The sequence below is a fragment of the Coptis chinensis genome, chromosome 9 (assembly GCF_015680905.1).
Source record: "Coptis chinensis isolate HL-2020 chromosome 9, ASM1568090v1, whole genome shotgun sequence".
NCBI classification, from domain to species: domain Eukaryota; kingdom Viridiplantae; phylum Streptophyta; class Magnoliopsida; order Ranunculales; family Ranunculaceae; genus Coptis; species Coptis chinensis.
In genome coordinates this window covers 46,262,089-46,288,307 of record NC_141464.1, presented here as the reverse complement: position 1 = coordinate 46,288,307, position 26,219 = coordinate 46,262,089, and the positions used below count along the sequence as shown (strand labels likewise).

The window sequence follows — 26,219 nt, the reverse complement described above, 5'->3', positions numbered from 1 at the left end:
AGGTATTATAATTTTTTTTTTTTTTTTTTTTCTTTTTTGGTATATTAAATATTTGGGTATTGTGTCACAGGTATTGCAGTTGGTACATATTGACAAAATTCTCGGAGAGATTAGATACAATTAACTATATTTAGTACTACCGTGAGTTCTCAAGTTGCATATGGAGATGTGAGACAAAGGATGAGTTTGACTCCAAATAGACTGATCTTGTTGAGAGGAGTGGTTTACATGAAAACAAATGGTTACAGTCACGTACTGTACGATATTCATTCACAATGGGTGCCTGCATATGTGAATCATATTTTCTCTGCTAGTATGTCAAGTAGCAAACGAGCGGAAAGCGCTCATTCATTCTACAATAGGTATATTTCCAAGAAAAATTCTTTAGTAGATTTTATGATTTAGTTTGGTTGGGGACTTATGCACCAACGCTATGAAGAATTAATGGCATATAACAAAGATATGATTGAGAAACCTAAATTGAAAAAGCCCCATAATTTTTTGGTACACATGGCTAATGTTTATACACTTGAGATGTTTTTTTAAATTTCAAGATAAGTTGCGAGAGAGCTCGAATTATAGATTTGAGCTTCTTGGTGACAATGACAGTTGTTGTATTTATAAATTTGAAAGGAAAATCTTGGGGAAGAAAATTGTGGAAAAGTATAGAGTGCGGGAAATGTTGGTGTTATCCCTCACATGAGAAAGATTGGGAAAACAAGTACTGTTCGTGTGAAGAGAAGAGGGAGCGCGCGCGCTCGCATATGCCTTGCCCAAAGGGCGCACGCACCCTTGTCTAAAAAAAGAAGATAGTTTTTTTCTATCTTTTTTGTTAAACAAGTTACTGGAATGTGGTTAAGAAGGAGGAGCGCGCGTGCCCTCCTATGCTTATTCCAAAGCGCCCCCGCACTCTTACCTTTACATACTGAGTTCCAATATTTTGCCAGAAAATTGACATCATGTTTTTACACCGAAATTTCATATTACTATAAAACCAAAGTTAGGTTTTTAGTAATAGAAGTCTTGCATATAAACCTAATTTTCAAAGCAACCAAAATTGAGAGGAAACCTTTACAAAGATAAAAAGCTTATAAGGAGAGAAGAGAGATCTAGTAAGTTTGGAGAGACTTGAAAAGAGTGATTGTAATCTTCCTTCCCACACTTATAAAAGGATTTGCTCTTGTGGAAGTAGGCATCATTTGCCGAACCACATTACATCTTGTGTTTCATTGTGGTAACTTACTTTACATTGCTATTGCTTGCTTGTGATAGTTAATTCCATAGATTAGGTTGTGGTTGTTTTTTTTAAACAAATAAGCTAGGGTTAGGCAGACCCCCACCTGTATTAAACTCACTGTTTCCTTACATAAGTTTTCCATTTGCATCCTCATTTACAATGGTTTGTAACTCATAATCTAAAGGACTAGCAAAATGGACAGTAGACAACTCATGATTATGGACAAGTCCTGCAAGGTAGTTAACTACCCTATTCACTTCTCTAAAGACATGTGAAAAAGTTAAATAGCTAAAACTATCCTTTTTTCTTTCGATAGCAGCCACCACATCTCTACAGTACCATGGAGGTTTCTCTAACTTGTTAATGCCATTTATGGCTCTCATGGAATCAGACTCCACTTCTACCTCATCAAAACCTTCTAGTATGCATCTCTCCAGACAAACCTCAATAGCCTTGAGTTCTTGGAAAATTACTGATTAATGACCTCCAGTCCCACTAAAAGCTGTAAGAACTCTACCTTCCTTCTCCCTCATCACACCTCCTGGACTTGGACCATTCTTGTTTAGAGCCCCATTTGCATTAGCTTTAATCCTGTTGCCCATTGGATGAATCCATGAACAATTAATGTTCACCTGTTGCTTGAACTGGGTGGTGATGTTTAACCTGAGGAAGAGATTTCGAACCTTGATAGTATCTTTGACATCAGGTCGCAAGACTTGTAGATAATTCCTCAAATCGCATACCATCTTGTTGAACAGTGTCTCTGAAGGTTTAGAGGTTTCCTGAAACATTCTTTAATTTCGTTCTTTCCAAATGCTATTCACTGATGCACAAATGAATATTTTGTAAATCTCCCCTACTGCGTCTTTACTTAATCTCATTAAAGAAGCCCATTCTTGATTTGCATTACTAGTATTGGTAGAAATTCCTAACAGCCTCTTGACTCTTGAGAAGAAATCCCTTAAGTAATGACAGTCAAAAAACAGATGTGCGGAGAATTCTCTACTGTGAGAACAAAGACAGCAGGAAGGCTGATTAATAATTTTCTTGCAAACTAACCAGTCTTGTGTGGGGATGTTATTGGAAAAGAGTTGCCAAGTAGTGAATGAATGTTGTGGCATCACCCATCTTCCCCCAGACCATACGACTTTTCTTATCTCGAACAGGAGACAAAGCTGCATAGGCACTGCTGGAAGAGTACAAACCACTATGATGTGGTGTCCACACTATGAAGTCCGAATCCAGATGTTTGTTTATGTCCACTGCCACTATGCTTCCTTTCAAAGTTTGAGATTGTAAGGTATGTACTTCTGCATTCCAGCTTCCAAAAGTCATGATATCACTCACTTTAGTGTTCATAGGGAAATTCCAAGCAACCACCGCCTCTTCATCTTGGATTAGGGGTGATCGAGAACACCACATGTCATGCCATAATAGAGTGTTTTCCCCATTTGCAATCTTATATTTGATGAATTTTTTGGAAATCTCTCTAGTACTCAAAATATTCCGCCAAGTCCACGAGCAATCTTTTGGGTTACTCATGGTCCAGAAAAACTTCTCCTTAATGTGCTGCTTCCAAGTCCAATCTACCCATATATTGTCCTCTCTTGTCACCATCTTGAATATTAGACCATAATAGGCTCCTGAGTTCCATCTTTGTAAATTCATAACTCCCAAGCCACCCTCATCTTTAGTGAGATAGACTCTACTCCAACATGCCTGGTGGTGCCCTTTCTTCATGGTTGTACCCGTCCATAAGAATTGTGCACATAACTTTTCCACTTGTTCCAGAACAGTTATTGGGAGAATAAAGGTTCTCGACCAATAAGTGTGGAAAGAAATAAGAACTGAGTTGATCAGTTGTAATCTACCTACATGAGAGAGCAACTTTGATTTCCAATTTGTAATTTTCTTAGTAATCTTCTCGACAAGAGGTTGACATTCCCTTATCCCCAATCTGGCCAAGATGAGAGGAAGGCGTAAGTATCGCACATGAGGTTTAACCAGTTCCACCCCCAGGAGAGTAGCCAAAGCTAAAACATCTTGGTGATTTAATCCTCTGGCTAATAAAGATGTTTTGTGCTTGTTGATATTTAACCCCGTAACATCTCCAAATGTTTTTAAGCACTCTTTGATAGCATTCACGGAAGCACAATCACCCTTGTAGAACAAAAGAACATCATCAGTAAAGGCTAAATGAGACAGTATCACTCTGTTACATTTTGAATGAAACAAGATGGCTTTGCTATTAATGTTTTGCATTATAATAGAACTGAGAATTTCCATCACCAGAACAAACAACTGGGGATATAAAGGATCTCCCTAACGAATACCTCTCTTCCCTTCAAAGAACCCTTCAGGTGCACCATTGGTCATAATAGAGTAAGAAGGAGTTGCAATGCACATCTCTATCCATTTATACATAGACACTGATTGATTTGCTTGGACAATGTCATTAATGATTAACTTTATCCTATTAGCCACAACCTTAGAAATACATTTATAAATGGTGTTACACACTATCGATATGAAATATTCAACCTTTGAAGGATTGCTAACTTTAGGTATGAGACATATAAAAGTAGCATTAATCCCTTTATGACATTTATAATATTTAAAAGCATTACTGATAGCCTCTGTAAAATCAACACCAACTATATTCCAACAGCTCTTGAAAAAGAAAGGAATGTAACCATCTGGCCCAGGTGCTGCATTCTCTTTCATCCCAAAAAGCACTTCCTTTATTTTCTTATACGAGATATCAGATTCTAGAAGAATTTTCATAGAGGGTGATATGATGGCTTTGACATGAAAGTTGTTGAAAAACTCCTCTCCGCTGCTTCACAACCCAGGATCTCAGTGTAATACCACACTAAAGATTTTATAACCTCATCTTGACCCGTTAGAGTAACACCATCTGCATTATGTATGCGCCATATGCCACTTTTAGCTTTCCTTTCCTTTAGCAATTTAAAGATAAATGTAGTGCATTTGTCTCCTTTTCTAGCCCATAAATCATCTTGTTTACTCTTAATTTCAGCAGCTTCTATCTGAGCCAAGTCACTATACTTTTTGAGAGCTTCCTTTTATCAAATCCTAAGGTTTAGCTTACAACTGCCTTTGCACATCATACAGGACTTCCATAGCTTGCTCTACTCGACCATGAATATTTGAGAACTGAGATCTAGCCCATGGTTTGATTCTCGCCTTCAGAAGTTTCATCTTTTGCATAAGGACGTACATTGGGTTCAAAAACAATTGCACATGCCATACTTCTCGCAACATGTTTTGGAAATCTTGTTGTTCTACCCAATAGTCCTTGAACCTAAAAGGTAGAGCTTTACATTCATAATCATAGCAAAAAAGTAAGACTAGTGAGTGATCTGATACTCCATGGGGTAAAAATTCTGCCATAGAAGATGGATATACATCAGTCCATAAACTGTTGACTAAGCATCGATCAATCTTAGTCATTATTCTGCCTTTTCCCTCCACCTTGTTATTCCAAGAGAAAAATAACCCATTAAAGCTCAAGTTAGACAGACCTGCTCTTTGTAGACATTCCATGAATTCTTCAACTTCTCTAGGGTGCATTGGACTTCCCCCCATCCTTTCCTCAGCTTTAGTTATGTTATTGAAATCACCAACTACAGTCCAAGGAAGCATGATAGAGCTTTGAATAGACATTATATCCCTCCATAGTTTAGTTCTGAGAGCTTCGGAATTTCTAGCATAGACCACCGTGAGCATGAAGACTTCATTGGTAGGCTTGAATGTAACTTGATAGTGAATAAACTGATTAGAGTCCTATAACTTCACAATGCTTATCATATAAGAATCCTAACAAATCCAAATTCTACCTGCTAGATCTTTACCATAGTTATTCGTATATTCCCGGAAAGGACAACAAATGTTTCTTATGTACTCATACTTGTCTTGCCGCACTTTGGTTTCAAGTAAACAAAAAACACTAAGCTTCTTATTCAATCTTACTTTATTTATCTCCCTAGCTTTCTCAATGTCATTGGTGCCTCTAACATTCCAAAAACACATTGATGTAATCATCTATGATTTTTATTTTTGAAGCCTCTTGTTCTGCCCCTTCCCTTTTTGCTACACTTTGATTCTTGTTTGTTGCTGCTTGAGATTTGTTACTGGACTGTTTACTTGCATTACAACAAAATTTGCCTGATCGTGTAATGATAAGTGCTCAAAAAGTGCAATTTAACCCTCGATTATGCCACTTGTTTAGCCATCTTAGTGGACTAATAGTGTTTATAAGTTGTGTTTTAAGATTCTAAAGGTGAAAAAGAGAGTTTTGTAGAATATTAGAGAAAAAGGGGTAAAACAGAGCAATTCGGAGCATTAAGGATCGCATGGGAAGTCTGTGGACAATCATGGAGAAGGCCAAGGAATTGGAGCTATTAAAGATGCGACTTGGACCTATTTTAAAGCCTATTTGGAACCCCAAGGCCAAAAGATTTGTTGCTTGGACCAAAGCACGCAAAAGAGGATAGAAGGATAGAGCAGAAGAGACAAAATAGGCTTATGCGTCCGGGACGCATGGATCGAGCATCCAGTCGCATTGATCGCGTCTAAGACGCATGAATAGTGCATCTAGATGCATAAATCGATTTCTTCTCAGTTTTGGAGACAAAGTTGGACTCTGAAAGAAGTCTATTTGTATTAGGAAACAAATGACGGTTTGGAATGTCTCTAGAGCTCATTGTAACCTCTATAAATAGAGGACCTAAGTGCCTCATGTAATTTTCCAATTCACTTATATTCTTGTCTCCAGAACTTGAGGCAGAGAGAGATTAATAATAAAAGATCGGTTTTAACTAGCTAAGTCTTAATTAATTAGTCTTTCTAGTTTTATATTCTTCAACTCTTCTTCTTCTCGTTCTTCGTGTTCTTCCTTTTTTATGGAAGGCTAATCTTCTCCTTCAAGGGAGGAGATGAAGCCAGTGCTTAAGGTTTAATGATTCTTCTGGTTCATGGTGTTCTTCAATCAGGTTAGTTCTTTATGTTTTTAGTTATTAGATCCATTGCCCACACCAGGGGATGGAAGTATAGAATAGGGTTTATGTTTTGCAATATTAATATCATGCTAGTGTTCTTTACTTTTCTTCTAGTAGTATATTTTTTTAGAGTTACGGAAGTATTCTTTGTGTTGCCTTAGAAGGGGTAGCTCAGGGAGTGGCTGCCTAAGGGAAATATTCTTTGTGTTTGCCTTAAGTGGTGATTCATTGAATGGCCGCCCTATTAGGAAGTACTCCTTGATGTTGCTCTTGGTAATACATTGAATGGCTGCCCGAGCTTACATAAAAGGAAAGAAGATATTAATACCATAAACATAGAAACAACCTTAAGTAGAGTTAATTGTTAACGATGTTTCATCCAAGAAAGCATCGGCACTCGCTCGATTGCCTAATTGTAGTCTACTTGTAAGAACAACCATGAAGCAGAAGGTTATAGATTAAAAGTATTGGTGGATTCTAATCTCTTGAATTCCCTCTCTTATAAATTCTCAATAGTTTAGTTTAATTTAGTTTAGTTTAGTTGAGTATTAGAATCTATAATCTCTACAATCATAGTTTTTAATCCCTTAAACCCCCTTTCCAGTCTTATCCTTCACATAACATACACTTAAAACTGGAACGATACCCTATTCATCCTTTACTTATTGAGGGATAATTAGGTTTTGATACGCTTCTGTTTTGTTCAACGACCATACACCATCTACATACACAAAAATAGGGCTTGTCATGTAACAACACGAGTTGGCACCAAATTAGTGTAGCAGGTTCAACTTCAGCACCTTCATTCTCTATGATTTATTCATGAAAAAACTCAGCCTCCTCTTGCATCTCGTCCAACTCAGAATTTCCATCCTCTTCAGCAATGTCTGATAATAAGTAAAACCTGCTAGCCTCCATGTTAAAAGCTAAATCTATTTCATGTTCCACTGCATCATTGCTTAGTTCAAGGTCAGAGGGGACTAAAGTTTGCTCCAAATTTGTAGCAATTTCTACTTTCGGATCTTTCTCCTTCTATACAACGATGTCAGTATTTCCATTTTGTTCTGTCTCTCCTCACGCTACCATATTGCAAGGAGATATAGACGGATTTACTAGAGATTATTCTACTGCTTCTTCTTGAGGAATATTTTCAAAGGGGACTTGAGGATTTATCTCAGGTTGTCTCACTTCTTCAGAACTTTGATGCATTTCCCTGCCTGCTTCAAGATTGATATAAGGGTCTACTTCATTGTTAACTGTAGAAGCTACTGGTCTCCATTCAGTGCCCTGCTACCTTCACTTTAGCCTTCTTCTTTGACTCTTAGAAAGTCTAATATTGTTTCCTTGTGGCTGTTCTTCACTTTAGGTTGTGGTTGTTGGTTGTAGTGAAAGTTTAGATTTTTAGATTGGAGTAGTAGATTGTCCAAGTGCAATCTATCTTAGTAGGGATCGATTGGTTTCGTTTTCCCCAGCAAGTGGTAACAGAGTCGTGGTTAGATTAATCACAAATTAAAGATTGTTATCCAAATCTTGCTCAGAAGGTTTCTGATAAAATTCCTAAGAGGAGGTTTGAGTTGAAATAGCTTGTTGAGATGGATCATTCTATAAACACTTGCATGACTAGTCTAAATAGAGATGACTACACTAGTTGAAAAGCCAAGATGGAAGACTTTCTTTATTATAAAGACTTAGCATAAGCCATTGAGAATGGATGAGTAAAACCAACAGAAGTATTCGAGGCAAATTGGAAGATGCTTGATAGAAAAACTATTTGTTGGGTACATTCGACAATGGATTGACGATAGTGTCTTCCACCATGTATCCCAAGAGACTCCGCTTTCAACTTGTGGAAGAAATTGGAAGACCTCTATGAGAGGAAGTCTGCAGGCAACAAAGTGCTACTCATTAAGAAGTTTGCTAACTCGAAGTAAAAAGAAAGTTCTTCAATGTCTGAGCATCTTAATGACGTACAGAATACCATCAATAAGCTGCATTTGATGAAGATTCATATGGGTGACGAAGTTGAGGCTTTGTTACTATTAAACTCTCTACCCGACAGTTGGGAGACTTTGGCAGTTTCTTTTGGCGAAGCCACTGCGGATGGAATCGTTTTAATGGAAATGGTTACCGGTACATTGTTGAATGAGGATACAAGAAGGGGTTCACGAAGCAGGTCCTCTCACTCAAATATCCTTGTCACAGAGAAATGGGGGAGAGGTAAGAGTAGAAAACCATCTCATTCTAGAGGTGATGGCAGAAGCAAATCTAGTAGTGAATCTAGAACTCCTAAGACTAAGACAATGTTACTATTGTGCCACCAAGGGTCACTTCAGATATGAGTGTAGAACACTGAAGAGGGATGAGATGAATAATTGTGTACATGAAGACATGGTAAATAGGAATGGAAGCACAACGCGAGACACTACCTCAATAACAGACCATAATATAGTGGGGATTGTGTCAGATTGTGGTGAGTGCTGTGTAAGTACCTCATGTTAGGATATAGAGTGGGTGATAGATACCGGAGCATCCTATCACGTCACACAACATAGGAGTTTCTTCACCACCAACAAATATGGTGAATTTGGTGGGGTGAAGATGGGTAACAGTGGAGTCTCAAAAATTTTAAACATTGGTAATGTTCATGTAGAAACCAATGTTGGCTACATGATCTGTCCCTAAATGTGCATTTTATTACCTTTACAATGCTTCATATATGCCCTTCTTATGCTTAATGAACAGACAACTTATAGCTTTTGCTACCATTTGTAGGATACAGGCCATTTAGGACGCATATTCTTAATATGTGCATTTTAGCACAAAAAAGATGCCTATTTATAATGCTTGGGAAGATTCCAGCTTAGGAGCAAAGTTGCCAGAAAGTCAAAATCAAAAGTCACGACAACTGTTAAAGTAAAAGACTCAAGGACTCAAAGCTGAAAGCTTATGGGCTTAGGTCAAAAGCCCATATGATTGTTTCTAGAAGGAAGGGCATAATTGTAAATGATGTCCTATATAAACCAAAGAGATGTAGAGAATTAGTTATCCAATGTTTTAGGGTCCAAACCAAATTGGTTTGTTAGGAGTAGTGTAACCTCATTTACATTTAAGTCATTTTAATTTCAAGTTTTTTTTTTTTATTTGCTTTATTTGCATTTTCTATTATTGTTCTTCAAGTTCTTCAATCAAGTTTCATTTGAGTATTTCTTGTTTAGAACATGTAATCAAGTTCTCTTTCACTACAAGTTCTTTTCATCAAATTGTTTTCTTCCTTATTTGCTTTCTTTACTTCATGTCCTTCATGTTCTTCAAAGTAGAGTGACAGTACAACATTAGAAAGTTTAGAGAGTTTAGTGAGAGATTTTCAACCCATCAAAACCATCCTCCAAACAAAAGGATCTAAGATGAACAACACCCTCAACATCACTATTTCTACATTTTCAAATGGCGCCGCCGTCATAGATTAAAATGGGAAGAGGAAGATGGAGAAAAACAAAACTCATTGAACCCTTTTTCTCAATCTTCATTTCAATTTTTTTAGTTTTTTTTTCTAAATTTCGTTACTGATGTTTTTTTTTCCGTATGTTTCAAGCACACTTCTACGTAAACAGAACACGAGAATAGCACAAGACGAACCACTAGAACTTGCTGCCGAAAAACGAGCGCAAACGGAGAAAAAAAACCTACACCGCGCCTGTCAAACGCGCACCCATGCATGAAATGCGACCGCACATGTTAGACACGCACCCACGAACCGTTTCCCCGCGTACGCATGCGACACGCGTCTGTGCCTCGATTTTTTCCAGTGAAGATTCTGTTCTTCATATGTAAGGGATCTATACTTTCCCCTAGTTATTATTTTTTTTTAACTGGGTTTGGGGTTTAGGATCCCCATTCCTTTCATTAAAATTCCCCTACTTATTTTAATTCAACTATTAGTAAATAAAAAGTAGATAGATTTGTAAACTATTAAAAAAAAAAACAAAACAAAACAAAACAAAAAAAAACAAAACAAAAAAAAAAAAAAAAAAAAAAAAAAAAAAAAAAACAGATTAATTTAATTTTCACTATTTGAAAAATGTTAGATTTTTAGGATAATATCATATTTTAACATTATCTTTATTATATTTTTTATTTTTTATTTTTTTAGTATAAAAATAATATTAAAATATTAATTAGGATAAATACAAATTAGTTTAAGTTTTGGAAGTTTAGTCTTTTGGTTTAAGTTTACTTACCAAAAATTGGGGATTCAACCAACTTGGACCGGTTGGATGTGCGAGGCACGAAAGAGTAGTACCACGCGCGCACATCACAACCCAACTTGGGGGTTAAAGTTTCAATATTTGACGAACAATTTGCAAACTTTTACTTATTTTGCATAATTAATTAATCATTAGGGAATAGTTAATTAGTTAAACGTAGTTAAATTTTCGTGTTTACCGCTTTCATAGTTTTAAGCCCACGAAGCCAAATTTGTTTTAGGCTCACGAAGGCAACCAATTGTACCTTATTAGCTTTGCCAACATTTCAACCTGACTTGTGGGTCTTAGTTAGATTAAACTTGTAACCGTAAGGAAAACCTTGAATGGTGGAATGACACGCAAGACACCAAACACTTCGTCAGCCCCACCACATCGCCTTCACCTCAAGGATCGTGTATGCACACCTTGGGCGGTAATTTCTAACCCTCCTCACTAAAAAGTGTAAGAGGATACTTGTGTGTAACTAAGCATGCTTGGATGATTGTGTGATTTATATTTTAGTCTTGTCTTTACATTAACGCTAAGGCTGAACCCGAGCCCAAAAAGAACAAAAAGTGGGATTAATCCCCACTTTAGAACGATCGTTGCATGAAATATTTGTTACATAGACCAAATTAAAAAGATAAAATCAATCAAGCAGAGCCAATCTAGTCACGTCCATCAGGACAAACATCTAGCATGAACAGAGTAGTAAACTACCAAATTCTAGTAGACAAACCACATTCCTCACTCCCCTCCCTTAGAAATACCGTGGGTGAGATTTTTGGTGGCACACCATCTAGTGAAGTAGTGATCGTCTCCCTCGATGCGTGTAGTTCCCAAAACCCAGTTTCGCACCCACTGTTAAATTCAAACAGGGCATAGTATCTAATCTATAGACATTGCATGCAAAATTTTCAAAAACTACAAAGTCACAAATGAATTTCTGTAGATTATGCATCATTCTTGTTTGAGCATTCATGCATGTCTTATTAATATGCATCATAACTGTCATGGAATTACAATGCAAACCTAGAACTTTGTTCTTGCTACGGTAATCCATATCATTGGGCGTCTCAATGCACATCATATACCGAGTTCGAGCCTCCTATGGAATATTCTTATGATTACGAACCTCAAATTTCAAATTTCTGTAGTACCCAATACACCCCAGAGTTTTCTAATCATTCAAAAAATTCATGGAGTTCCATCACAGATAGTCAACCATCCTTCATGTACCCATATGGTCAGTCAGAGTGCTGTTTTACCCAAAGCCCATTACTATTCAAATCACCATCCATTTCAAATTCGTATTCCACTCCACCATCCATCACAGACCAACTTTACCAAGCAATGGTCGAACAAACAATTCAATTACAACAAATAGCAAAGACTTTCTATTCTCTCGTCTTCGACTAATGTTCTTCCTGCCAGTCCAAAAACCAACCAACAAGAGAAACAAGGTGTTACTATAACAAAACCAATTGCTAAAGCCCATCTTGACATCTATGACCAAGTAAAGCACATCACCATCTACCTGACTATCATATGAATTTCAGTCCTTATGATGAATACATGCCTAAAGTTACAGTTTCTCCCATTTCTCTTAATACACCAATGGATGAGAACACTCCAGCAGAAGAAACTCTAAAACCTGTGTTGGAAAGAAACTCGACACGCTTGGACAATGATAAAGAGGACAAATAAAAGGAAGCACATGGAGAAGAGGATATAAATTTTATAGTGAAAAGTGGATCTAATTTTAGTTTGGCTGTTAAAGACTTATCGATGGAACAAATTTGTGACATCCTTAATATTGCTGATATGAACCACAAATTTATGGAAACGCCAAAGCTAGATGAAGAGCTCTCTCAGTCCTCGAGATTATATGAAGAACCACCACCTGACCATCATTTCCCCGAGTTAACACCTCTCAAAAGCCAACCTCCATTAACCAAAAATCCACCAAATTTTGAGGAGTGTACCACTAAACCATTTCAGAGAAACCTAAAGCTCGCACTTAAACCAATTGCCTTTGAAATCCTTCATAATTTTCTACACCTTCCCAGTAAAGAGATTTTGCCCAACATACAAGCTACCGAGACTATCATTCTAGTTGAGAAGAGCCCCATATTGATTGAAATGCCAGAAAAAGAGAAAATAGAATCTAAGGTGGAATATGAGTTCTTGAGAGCATACAATGATCCCTTTATTCAAGTGGTTGAAAAACCCAATTTGCCATATGTTGCATCATCTAAGCCTCATGAAGAACAACTACTACCACACTCACACTCTCTTGGAAAATTCAAACATGACGGGTTATTGCATAAATTCCATGATGTGTTACTTAAGCTTTCTTTTATCAATCTGTATCTTACACTCTAAATGCATCATATCATTCTGTTTGGGGGTAAATGCGTTCATATGTTTTTCTCTAAAGACCCCCAAATGTTTAGATTATTAGTATATGGCTAATAACTTATCATCCATCATATGCGTATAGTCTTGGGGAATTTTACTTAAAACGACCCCACATATAGTCTTGACTATAAAAGACACATCGTGTTTTCTCGATGTATTCCATGGGAGTGCATCCTTAAGGTAACCGGACCACTCCACTTGGAGTGTGTGGTTGTAAGTGCCAGAACCTTAGTCCACGTAAATCTTGCATATTCTTTATAAAACACTTTTTACTCATTGTTTGAGTAAGTATGATCCTATGTAGCGAGTATATAATTTTCATTTATTTATTTTACATTTCTTTTTCAAAATAGTTGTTTTTCTACGTTCTCATAATAGAAGGTTCTCGATACATCAATAGTCATGTGATTTTTCGAAAATAAAAACAAAACGGGCAATGGATTCCACATATACCAACCCTTAGAAGTACACAATCTCCATTCTTCTAAGGGTGGTTTGAGGATCAGTTATGTGTTAGTAAGGGTTACCCATATCACCATGCACTATCTGTCTTAGTTTAACCCACATAGATATCAATTGTCCCTTGCACACCAACATACCATCAAGAAGTCTGTGTTTTCAATCTACCAAATGCACCATGGAAGCAACACCTAAAGCCACAAACCCAACCAACTACATTCAGACAAGGACAAAGTACCTACAGTAATCAGAACAGAGCATTAGTTCTACCCCATTTTAACCAGAATTACCAAAATCCACCAAAGAGACATAGTTCCACCATCCACTAGTGTCTAATCAGATAAACCATCCCACTATGTTCTGTACAGTAAATCTTGCAACACACATAATTGAAGCCATAGTCTGACTGGATTGGGTTCAATAAAGAGCCGACACGAAAGTTGCCTAAGATCACCTATTGTGGTTTGTTTTCAAACTTAGCTTAGAAATCACTGCTTTTGTACAAGTTATCTTTAAAACAACTCTACATAGTTTTCCTAAAACTTGATGATATAAAAATTTAAAATCTTACGTCCCAGAGTAACCAAAATGATATTGAATAAACGTATGATTTTATTCTCCTATATAAACCCTCTATGGTTAGAGACATATTTAGATTGAGAACAACAACCTTCAACAAAATCACACACACACACACACACACACACACACACACACACACACACACACACACATATTTCATATAGATAGTTGTTTACATACTTGCATTTCCCATCTTTTTATTTCTTAACTTCTAAGTATAATTCTGCATACATGTTAAGTATTTCATAGTAGAATAATTACGTAAATCCCTAGTATAGTTAACCCATGTACATTTTATTCTACATCTATCAACCCACGCTCCAAACTCTTGTTTGGGGGTGGTATATTTTAATCACGAAGAACAGAGTACAGGTTGCTACCATTTTTGCTCATGTTCTTATCGTAATCTCTTTTCTTTTCTTCATACTTTGAGGACAAAGCATATTTCTGTTTGGGGGTGGTATAGTAATATTCTGCAAAAACTAGGCATTTATTATATAGCATTTCTTATATTAGATAGATTTTCTATATTTCTTTCTTTCTTAAAATATATCGAAAAGACCAAAAATATTTTTCTATTTAGTATTAAAAGTCTTGTTTTCCTCTTTCTATGATGAATAAAAGGTTTAGAAGTCTCATTGTAGCAATAGAGTAAAGATTTGTTCTTCAAACTTAGACTAATATACATACAATAGTTTCTACACCTTTTCATGAATGGCATGCATCAACATTTGATTGTATATAGCAGTGAGTTTTCAAGACCAAGGTTAGAACATTTAAGTTCCATATCCTGTGAGAATCTAGCCAATAGCCTCATCTGAATGATTATTGAGTGATGACACAAGGCTGTCCGGATAGAGAGATAACACGCCCACTTGCTTGATCACCATGCCATATCCTAGGAAATAATTTAGGCCCTTTTTTTATTGATATAGCCAAATAAACGTTAAAAACCGAAAATAATAGTTTTTCTCTAGTTACCCCCTTTGAGCCTTCACTAATTTCTAAAAGCTTTTTTATTTCTTCGCCATCAATCCCTGAACCGTTACTACACACAATAAAAAGCTTACCCAGCTCACGAGTTGAGAATTGGATGATCTGTGAAAAAGAGAAGAGAAGACCTTGTACAAAAACAGAATAGTTAGAAGCTTCAAAAGAGAAAATAAAGGAAAATAAACTAATTTCTAAAAGCTTTTTTATTTCTTCGCCATCAATCCCTGAACCGTTACTACACACAATAAAAAGCTTACCCAGCTCACGAGTTGAGAATTGGATGATCTGTGAAAAAGAGAAGAGAAGACCTTGTACAAAAACAGAATAGTTAGAAGCTTCAAAAGAGAAAATAAAGGAAAAGAAAGAAAATATTCAAAGATCGAAATCTCCATAAAGTTCAAAATCAAAAGGAGTCGAATTCAAAAGAAACAAAAGCAAAGTTAGAGCTCCCAAAAATCAAAATCATAGGGAGTCACAAAGCCAAAGGGCTAAAAGAATGAATCATAATTTCGAAAGCAAAGAACAGAACGAGGTTCTTCTCTAGTTACAAATATCCTAAAGACCCAATTTCTCAACTTATCAGAGTTTGTTTTCCCTTCCCTTTATTTCTAGACCACTACCTTAACCCCGTAATTCCTAATAAAAGACCTCTAGCTTAACTAGGAATAGGATGGTGTGATAGTAAGCGGATATTGTGATCAATCGACCCCGATTTCCTTGGATGTCATTTGAGTATGTGAGGAATATGAAGTGCCCTCTGCACTTGAGAAAATGAAACTTGAGTGAATCTATAAGAAAGTTGTGATTGCTACACACCCTTGTGAGGACCCAACTTAAGGACGCTCTTCAAAAGTTTCAGAAATGACTCTGCTTTTACATTTCACCGCTCATGTTTGCACGTTTATCGTTAGATGATTAAACTACTGTATATATATTATTCTGAGTTCAAAGGAGCTTTTCTTTATTCCCCCGCTAATGAGATGTATAAACCTCTGAGAATAAATAAGGAAACGAGACCCTTTGTACTAAATAGAGGAAGTTTGTGAGTACCTTCTCTGGTAAACTCTCACAAAGCTTAAGCTCATCCAATATGGAAGTCCCAGTAGTTTAAGGTCTTGTTGCATATGGTCAATGCAATCGCACTCTGCAAAACGAGACTAGTAGAATAAATCACACATTTGTGATCTTAGTTTTTCTCTCTCATCTTTTTCTTGAAGACAAGCAAAATGCTATTTGGGGGTAGTTGATCAGACCCCAAATGTGCATTTTATTACCTTTACAATGGTTCAAATATACCCTTCTTATGCTTAATGAATAGACAACTTATAGCTTTTGCAACTATTTGCAGGATACAGGCCATTTAGGACGCATATTCTTAATACGTGCATTTTAGCACAAAAAGGATGGCTATTTACTCTGCTTGGGAAGATTCCAGCTTAGGAACAAAGTTGCCAGAAAGTCAAAGTCAAAAGTAAAGAAACTTGTCAAAGTTAAAAACTCAAGGACTCCTACGGACTCAGGGACCTAAAGCCAAATTCAAGACTTCTATTATATGGACTTAGGTCAAAATCCCATTAGATTGTTTCTAGAAGGAAGGGCATAATTGTAAATGGTGTTCTATATAAACCAAAGAGACGTAGAGAATTAGTTATCCAATATTTTAGGGTCCAAACCAATTGGTTTGTTAGGAGTAGTGTAACCTAATTTACATTTAAGTCATTTTAATTTCAAGTCTTTTTATTTTCTTTTATTTGCTTTATTTGCATTTTTCCTTATTGTTCTTCAAGTTCTTCAATCAAGTTTCATTTGAGTATTTCTTGTTTACAACATCTAATCAAGTTCTCTTTCACTACAAGTTCTTTTCATCAAAGTGTTTTCTTCCTTATTTGCTTTCTTTACTTCATGTCTTTCATGTTCTTCAAAGTAGAGTGACACTACACCATTAGAAAGTTTAGAGAGTTTAATGAGAGATTTTCAACCTATCAAAGCCACTAAGATGAACAACACCTGATAAGTGCTCAAAAAGTACTATTTAACCCTCGATTATGCCTCTTGTTTAGCCATCTTAGTGGACTAATAGTGTTTGTAAGTTATGTTTTATGATTCTACAGGTCAAAGAGAGAGTTTTGTGGAATATTAGAGAAAATGGGGTAAAACGGAGCAATTCGGAGCATTAAGGATCATGGGAAGCACGTGGACAATCATGGAGAAGGCTAAGAAATTGGAGCTATTAAAGATGCGACTTGGACCTATTTTAAAGCCTATTTGGAAGCTCAAGGCCAAAAGATTCGTTGCTTGGACCAAAGCCCACAAAAGAGGATAGAAGGATAGAGCAGAAGAGACAAAATAGGCTTATGCGTCTAGGACGATGGATGTGGCGATCGGGCATTGCTTGTGTAATGCGGGATGCATGGATCGGCGGCCCAATCCACATTGCTTGTGTTTGAGACGCATGAATAGTGAGTCCAGACACATGGATCGACACTGTAGCTAATTCCTTCTCAGTTTTGGAGACGAAGTTGGACTCCGGAAGAAGTCTATTTATATTAGGAAACAAATGACGGTTTGGAATGCTTCTAGAACTCATTGTAACCTTTATAAATAGAGGACCTAAGTGCCTCATGTAATTTGCCAATTCACTTATACTCTTGTCTCTAGAACTTGAGGCAGAGAGAGATTAATAATAAAAGATTGGTTTTAACTAGCTGAGTCTTAATAAATTAGTCTTTCTAGTCTTATGTTCTTCGACTCTTCTTCTTCTCTTTCTTCGTGTTCTTCCTTCTTTATGGAAGGCTAATCTTCTCCTTCAAGGGAGAAGATGAAGCCAGTTTAATATTTAATGATTCTTCTGGTTCATGGTGTTCTTCAATCAGGTTAGTTCTTATTAGTTCCATTGCCCACACCAGGGGATGGAAGTATAGAATAGGGTTTATGTTTTGCAATATTAATATCATACTAGTGTTCTTTACTTTTATTCTAGTAGTATAGTTCTTTAGAGTTAGGGAAGTATTCTTTGTGTTGCCTTAGAAGGGGTAGCTCAAGGAGTGGCTGCCTAGGGGAAGTATTCTTTGTGTTTGCCTTAAGTGGTGATTCATTAAATGGCCGCCTAATTAGGAAGTACTCCTTGATGTTGCTCTTGGTAATACATTGAATAACTGCTCGAGCTTACATAAAAGGAAAGAAGATATTAATAGCATAAACATAGGAACAACCTTAAGTAGAGTTAATTGTTAACGATGTTTCGTCCAAGAGGGCATCGGCACTCGCTCGATTGCCTAATTATAGTCTACTTGTAAGAACAACCATGAAGCAGAAGGTCATAGATTAAAAGTATTGGTGGATTCTAATCTCTTGAATTCCCTCTCTTATGAATTCTCAATAGTTTAGTTTAATTTAGTTTAGTTTAGTTTAGTATTAGAATCTATAATATCTACAATCATAGTTTTTAATCCCTTAAACCCCCTTTCCAGTCCTGTCATTCACATAACATACACTTAAAAGTGGAACGATACCCTACTCATCCTTTACTTATTAAGGGATAATTAGGTTTTGATACGCTTCTGTTTTGTTCAACGACCATACACCATCTACATATACAAAAAGGAGGCAAGGTCAAATGGCGCCATTGACGGGGAATATAATTGATTATAGCCCTGGAAATTGTCAAATGGCGCGGCTGCCATTTTAAGTTGTTTATGTTTAACGTTTTCTTTCAAGATTAGAAGTTTGGATCTTGAGGTAATTTTAGCCGCATCATCCATCCTTTTGAGAAAGAGAGAAGCTTGAAGGACATCTCGAAGACAAGATCTACCATCCAGGTTAGTCGAATCTTCATTTTTTTTATTGCTTTATTAGTATAGTTACATCATAGTTTAGTTTTATTGCTTTCTAGTATAATTGCATTTAGGACCTTTTCAACAATTGAAGTTGTAAGCCAACACAGCGAAACATCAAACTCTAGTGTTTCTTGTCTGAATCTTGACAAATGGATTATCGTCTGTGGGCAGTGGTACTTAAGCAATCCAAGTGATTCACCATAACCATAGAAGAGACAACTTTAGACAATGAGCGAGATACTAGCTGCAAAGCCCAACCCAGTTGAAGGAAAGTAGTTTTACATTTTAGTATAACTTAGAATAATTGCATACTGTTCAAGCATAGTAGGATAGTTTTTCATTATTTTCGCATAGCATTTTCTAGTGTATGCCCCGTCGTCCATATCATCGTCTAGTAAGAACACAACAGTGGACAAGGTTTAACAACCGACTCAAAAAAATACTAGACGAGATTGATACAATAGCCGCACGCAATGATGGAGGTGTTTTGGACACCAATAATCCTGAAGCTATCCCACCCATGCAAGCACAACAGAGGAAGAAGCTGAGTAATTTTTATTCACCAATCATTGGAGACCCACCAAGTAGTATTGTTTTTCCAGAGATAGAAGCTAACCAGTTTGAACTTAGAGCATCAGTAATCTCTATGCTTCCAAAGTTCAATGGTTCAGACAATGTTCAACCTTATGTTCACATGAACAAATTTCTATCAGTCCTCAGAACTTTGAAGAACCAGAATATCAGGGATGAGAGTATCAAGTAATTCTTTTTCCACTCTCACTCGAAGGTAAAGTATCCGATTGGTTAACTACATAGCCAATCAATTCAATCAACAACTGGGAGAAGTTGAGAACAAAGTTTATGAACAAGTTCTACCCACCCAGGAAAGGCGGATGCCATGCACGACAAGCCATCAGCAATTTCAAAGGGAAGGTGACTGAAGAATATCATCAAAGCTGGGAGAAATTCAATAATCTGCTAGTCTCATGTCTACATCATGGTTATGATAAGAGCACACTGGCTCATTTTTTCTTTCGAGAACTTTCTACTATGAACAAGCAGATGATACAGTCAATGCATCAAGGTAAGTTTACATCATTGGATGGAGAGGAAGCCAACAACTTTCTCGAGAATTTAGCTGAAGACAATCAATAATGGAGTACTAGCAACGAGGACATAGCTAGAGTGGAGGGGGTGCCGAAGCAATTTGGCAACCAAATTCAAGAAGACCCAAATCAAGCAATGCTATCAGTTATGGCAAGCCTATCAACAGGACTTGAAACTCTAAACAAGAAGTTTGATCAGCTCTCCATGAATCCTCCAAAAGCAAACAATTTCCAAGCTAAACCTCAGCCAACCAAGCCTTGTTATGCCATTTGTGAGTTATGTTCTGATGAAGGCCACACCACTGAAGTGTGTTCGTACTATCTGGATACTAATACAGAGGCATGTAGTATCAACTCTTTAGGAAGAAATAACCACTTCAATCAGGGACAGAATTCTTAGAAGCCACAAAATACAAATCAGGGGAATTTTCCTCCATGATTCCAAAAGCAGTCAAATCAGTTCCAAAATAACCAGTATCAGTTCCAAAACCACCAGCAACCATACAGAAATCAACAGTCATACCAGAACCAACAATACCAACCCAACACAAATAGAGAGTTAGTACCAGATCTTATTAGTGGATATATTGCCCCTACGCTTCAGTCGAGCAAAGCAGTTATCCCACATCAGGAAGAAGCTATCACCACCATTGTCAATGAGCTCTAATAGACAAATCAAAGAACCCCAGAAGTTGGAGAGTAACTTTAGTGTCATTTGATAAGAGCCCAAAACTGTAGTTTTAACCCTGTAACAGTCATACTTTTAGATCAATTAAGTGAGTAATAATTAAGAGTTAATACTCATTACGTGTTTTTATGCATTTCAGGCGTAAAAGTCCATTATGTGCAGAAATGTGCCACTTTAGCGAGATAAAGGAGCAAAGGTCGGTTGCTAAGGAGTTCTATGATTAAAGGCCAAGATTCAAGAAGACAAAGCCTCTGTAAAGCCCGGTCAAAAGATGAAGAGTCAAAGTCCACGCGGGCAGAAATAGTGCACAAAGTCAACAGAACTTCCGAAGACCATATCTTTGGACTCAGACCTCGGAATTGGGCCTACCTTATGTCAAAACGACCGGCTCAGAAAGAGCTTTCCAATGGTCTAAGCCTTGATCCAATCAGAGGAGCAGAAGTGGACAAAAAGTCTGTTGAAGCCAACTGCAGCTGAAGAGGCCTTTTTGGACTGAAAGTATTGGGTTTTGGGCCTGATTCTCTGGCCCAAAACATGGCTCCAAGCCCATGCACAATTTTTGGATCTGAAAGTATAAAAACCAAAGCTTAGCTATTTGTTAATGGTAGCTAGTTAGACCTAAAACCAAATAGATAATTCTAGATCTAGTTTTCAGTAGATTAATTAAGTTTTAGTTCCATTTTCAATTCTTGTTTTAGATTAAGTCTTTGAATCATTGTTCTTGATTGATTAGATAAATAAAATAGTTATTTTGTCAATTTCGATTTTTGTCATCTCAATTTATAGATCTAGTTTTAATTCTTGTTGATTATCATTTCGTAGTTTAAGTAGATTGAAACATTGTTAGTTAATTTAGTTAAGTTAGAATTTTAATATGATGAGTAGTTATAATTCAATGGGAAATGATGGTTTGATGACTCAAGGCTAAAACCTCCATTAGAGGGGTTGATGAAGCCTTGATGAAAACTTAGTGGTATAGTGTAGAAGCATTATAGAATCTATTCCACTCTAGAAGGTCGTGATTAAGCCATGAGAATGGGTGGACGACCTCACGTACTGTTAGTTAGTATTAGGTAGAAATGTCATGAACACTAGGGATTAGAACTTCGAATTTCTTGTCGTAAGAACGTAAGAATCGAGATACAAGAATCTATGCTAGGTTATTAAGTTGGATTCGAGGTGGATTCAATTCCCCTCTAATCCTTTATCTAGATTAAAAAACAATCATATTTCCATAGCATTCGTAGTTAAATTCAACATAATCAATTTCATATAGGTATCGTAGTATAACACCCTTCGTAAAGCTCTCATTAGACTTAAGACCGACTAATTAGACTAGAAAACATTCCATGCTAGAGCACTAGGAGTGGAACGAATTTGTTACTCCACTCTATTTCGATAGAATTGAGAGTAGAAACTTTGATAAACATATAGGCTCATAAGATAGTTTTAGTTTACTTACGTTTTGAGTTCATCCTTCATTTCGTAGGTAAATTATTCAATTTTATGTTTTATCAAATGCCATTTGCCATCTTAGTTGCACTTTAGCATTGTTATCATAGTAGAATTAGTCATTTTAAGTCCCATTAAACCCACCCACCCTCGTTTGATTCATACCGTGGTTATCCGTTTCAGCGCGTTGAAAAATTCGCGACAAAATTATATCGAAGCGATCGCGCTATAAGGAGCGACCTGCCCTATAGCACTGGAACACGGAGCGACCGCCTTTATAATGGAGCGACCCGCCCTAAGTTCTTGGAACACGAGTGCGACCGCCCCATGTGGGCGACCGACCCTAAAACACTGGAATTTCAAGTTACCGAGCGACATCACGCCTATCTGCAGCGCAGCAGCGCCACTAAGCCAAATTTTCCGGATTTTCTACGGGTTTGTTTTGAACCCGATTTTTAAGTTTTTCAGTGTTCTAACTTGTTATTTACACTGAACACGCGTAAACAAGACGCTATTCATAAGCGAAGCAAGGACGCTATCAGGTATTCCTTTCTTCCATACCTCGCATCTCCAGTTAGAGGTTCATACTAATAGATCAAGATTGTTTAGATTGTTGTCGTGTTTAAACTTAGACTTGCATGAGATTAAGGTTTGGTCGGAGAAAAACACCGAACGTAATTAACCGTCAACGTCAACAAACAAATCTATCGAGTATACCAATCACTACACCTCTAGCTACTATTCCACCAACCACACCGGACATAATGGTGAAGAAGAAGAGACTCCTCTCTCCGGCTTTTACAAAGCCTTGAGCGATAGCCCTAAATCTTGCATCATTCTAGCAGACCCAGTGGGGGATTTTTGAATTCCCCCAAACATATTTAATTTGTTACCCGTTTTCCATGGTTTAGACCATGAAAAACCTTACCAACACATGCGTAGGATTGAACAAGTCCTTACAACATTCCATCATCCTACGGTTGGTACGGAACAAATTAAACTGAGGGTATTTCCCTTCACCTTAGCCGATAAGGCAGCGTCTTGGTTAATGGCCAAAGCCTAACTCTGTGGACTCGTGGGCTAAACTTGTTCAACTGTTTATGGAACATTTTTACCCACCCCTAAAGACGGATGAGATGCTTTCCAAGATTCATTTTTTCCGACAAAATCCTCATGAATCATTTTCTGAGGCTTGGAATCGTTTCACCGATCTGCTTATTGAGTGTCCACACCATAACCTAGCAAAAGACACGTTAGTTCGTGCCTTTTTCAAAGGACTTCAACATCACCATAAAGAAGCCCTTGACATAATGAATGGGGGTAGTTTCCTAAGTAAAGGAGCCTCGGAGGCTTACAAATTTTTAGAAGATCAAACTAAATGTAATAACAATTGGGGGGGTAGTGATGATATCCCCGCATACCGTTAGTTCTTCTTCAACGATTAAGGCCGCCCGGTATGTTTGAGATGAAACCCGATTTAGAACTTAAAAATTTAATCGAATCTCTAACTAAAAGGTTGAGGCTATTTCGTGCAACAAAAGCCTACCCCCCGTCATGAATGTTAACTCCAACCCATGTAATGTCTGTTTGAGTCCCGAAAGCACCCGACTCTATTGTCCTTTAAGCCTATGAACAACAACAATTAGAGCAAGATAATGTGTACTCCATTAATAACTATCCTATTCCTAATGCCCCATGGAGACAACATCCCAACTTTAGTTGGAGAAACAATCAACAAGTTTCACCTCCGTGGTCTAATAACCAAAATGTTAGGCAAGTGAACAACTATAATCAAGCTCCACCTAGGCAAGGCCGGGGACTAAGTCAGGAAATTATAATAATTATAACAACCAAAGCGCAAACCACCGACAAGGTTTAGCACAAGGTCGGGGTAATTATAATAGTTATAATACCAATAGAGGTATCGTTCGGTTAACAATAGTAACTATCACAACCCACCCATAAATAATCAACGTGAGATAGTTCGGTCGCACCCACACGCGTGACTACTACACCATCACATCCGGATCGTATAGGCGCCTTTATCACGGGTTACCCAACAAATTTTCCAATCAATGACTCAATCAAACCAACGGATCTTACAATCCATAAATCAAGGCATACAACGGTTAGCCCAAGAGAAAACCAAACCAAAAGGCATGTTTCGGGACAAGCGATACCCAACCCTAAAACAACAAACACGGCCTTTGAGGTAAGCGGTAATACTAATACGAAAACGACAATAGTAGGTGACTGAATGCCATCACCACTCTCGGATTACGGAAGAGTGGTTGATAACAAAGTAACTATGCCTATAGTTACCCCACCAGTACTCCCTACACCGGATATCGAACTAGATACCGAAGTAGAAACTGAAGAGCCTACCACTATAGAGGTACCAGTTAAACAACAAACTAAGAAACAGATAGCCAAGGTAACACATCAAGTCGAGCCATACGCTAAATATAGAGCGAAACCACCATTCCCTCAGAAGTTAGCCATGCTAACCAGGGATACAAACTTTGAGGAGATTAGGAGCGTTTTCAAGAATCTAACGATAAACCTTCCTTTTTCTAGAAGCTATTAAAAGCTCCCCTAACCACGCTAAGTTTCTTAAAGAGTTGTGCACTACTAGGCGTAAGACCAACATACCTAAAGATGCCTTTCTAACTGAACAATTCCCAACTTTATCCGAAAATAATGGAATTGTTAAGTACAAGGACCACAATTCGATCCCTCATGTAAAATGCACCTTAGGAGATTCCCACACGACGACCGCGTTATTAGACCTGGGGGCGAGTGTTAACTTACTCCCATATTATTTGTATAAACAAATAGGTCTACAAGAAATGCAACCTACAAAAATAACATTGCAATTAGCGGACAGGTCAATTAAGTATCCTAAGGGTGTAGTGGAAAATATGCTTGTTAAGGTTCAGGATTTTTACTATCCTGCTGATTTTGTTATCCTCGTCTGAAGTTAAGCAAGCGACTCTGTACCGATCATTTTAGGGTGCCCCTTTTTGGCAACTGCCAACGCACTTATAAATTGCGGCGATGGTAAGATGTCCTTATCTTTTGGCCATCTTACAGTTGAGGTAAATGTTTTTAAAATGATGAAACAATTACCGATTAAATCTATAGATGGGGAGGTTAGCATGATCGAGAGTTTAGCTCAAGATTATTTTAACAACACGTTTCCCGAAAACAATATGTACAAATTCCTTTCTTTTGGAATTTCAGATTTTGTAAATGACTCCTACTTAGAGGAAGTCAACACCATCCTTGAGTCCACACCAATTGTAGACCCTTCGGTTGCTCCACATATTGAGTATGAAGACTTGCTACCTAAGCAAGTATTCATTATGCAAAATGAGGACCCCGACGCGAAACATCTATTGATTTTCCTTCCACCCCAGTGCTTAAACCTCTTCCCCCAGAGTTAAAATATATTCAACTTGATCCGGATGGTAGTCATCCGGTAATTATATCTTCTCTGTTATCTAAGAATGAAGAGACACGTTTAATCCGGGTGATTGGGGAACATCGGTCTGCGATTGGTTGGTCCCTAGCCGACATTAAGGGAATTGACCCTAATATTTGCACTCATCGTATCCATTTGGAGGATAACACGAAAACTTCTCTCGCGAACCTCGGCCGCTTGAACCCAGACCATGAAAGAGGTGGTTAGGGAAGAAGTCTTACGATTACTTTCGATCGCGGGTATCATATACCCAAATCTCGATAGCGAATGGGTAAGCCCCATTCATGTAGTTCCTAAGAAATCGGGAGTTACCATGGTGCGTAGCGGAAAGGGTGACTATGTTGTCACACAAGGTCCTATGAAATGGAGGATCTGTATTGATTCTGAGGGCGTTTAAATGCTATGACATGAAAGGAACACTTTCCTTTACCTTTTATAGATCAAATGCTTTCGAGCGCCTAGGCTGGTCATGTTTTTTTATTGTTTTACGGATGGCTACTCGGGCTATTTTCAGATTATTATTGATATTGATGACCAAGGAAAGACTACCTTCACATGTCCCTTTGGAGCGTATGCCTATAAGCGAATGCCTTTTGGCCTTTGTAATGCTCTGGAACCTTCCGGTGATTGTATGCTTCATATATTTAGTGACATGGTAGGCTTTATGGAAGTTTTATGGATGATTTTTCTATCTAT

At 37.4% G+C, this 26,219-nt stretch overlaps 1 protein-coding gene across 1 annotated transcript; it reads right to left on the bottom strand.

Moving 5' to 3' along the window:
* Window positions 1-3,559: 3,559 nt before the first annotated feature.
* LOC147476290 (uncharacterized) lies at window positions 3,560-4,924 on the bottom strand. The gene is made up of 2 exons (XM_086585686.1): window positions 4,350-4,924; window positions 3,560-4,073 (listed from the first exon to the last, which is right to left on the bottom strand). Exons 1-2 carry the CDS (start codon window positions 4,922-4,924, stop codon window positions 3,560-3,562), a joined length of 1,089 nt encoding a protein of 362 aa, XP_086441812.1.
* Between the last annotated feature and the right edge of the window lie 21,295 nt (window positions 4,925-26,219).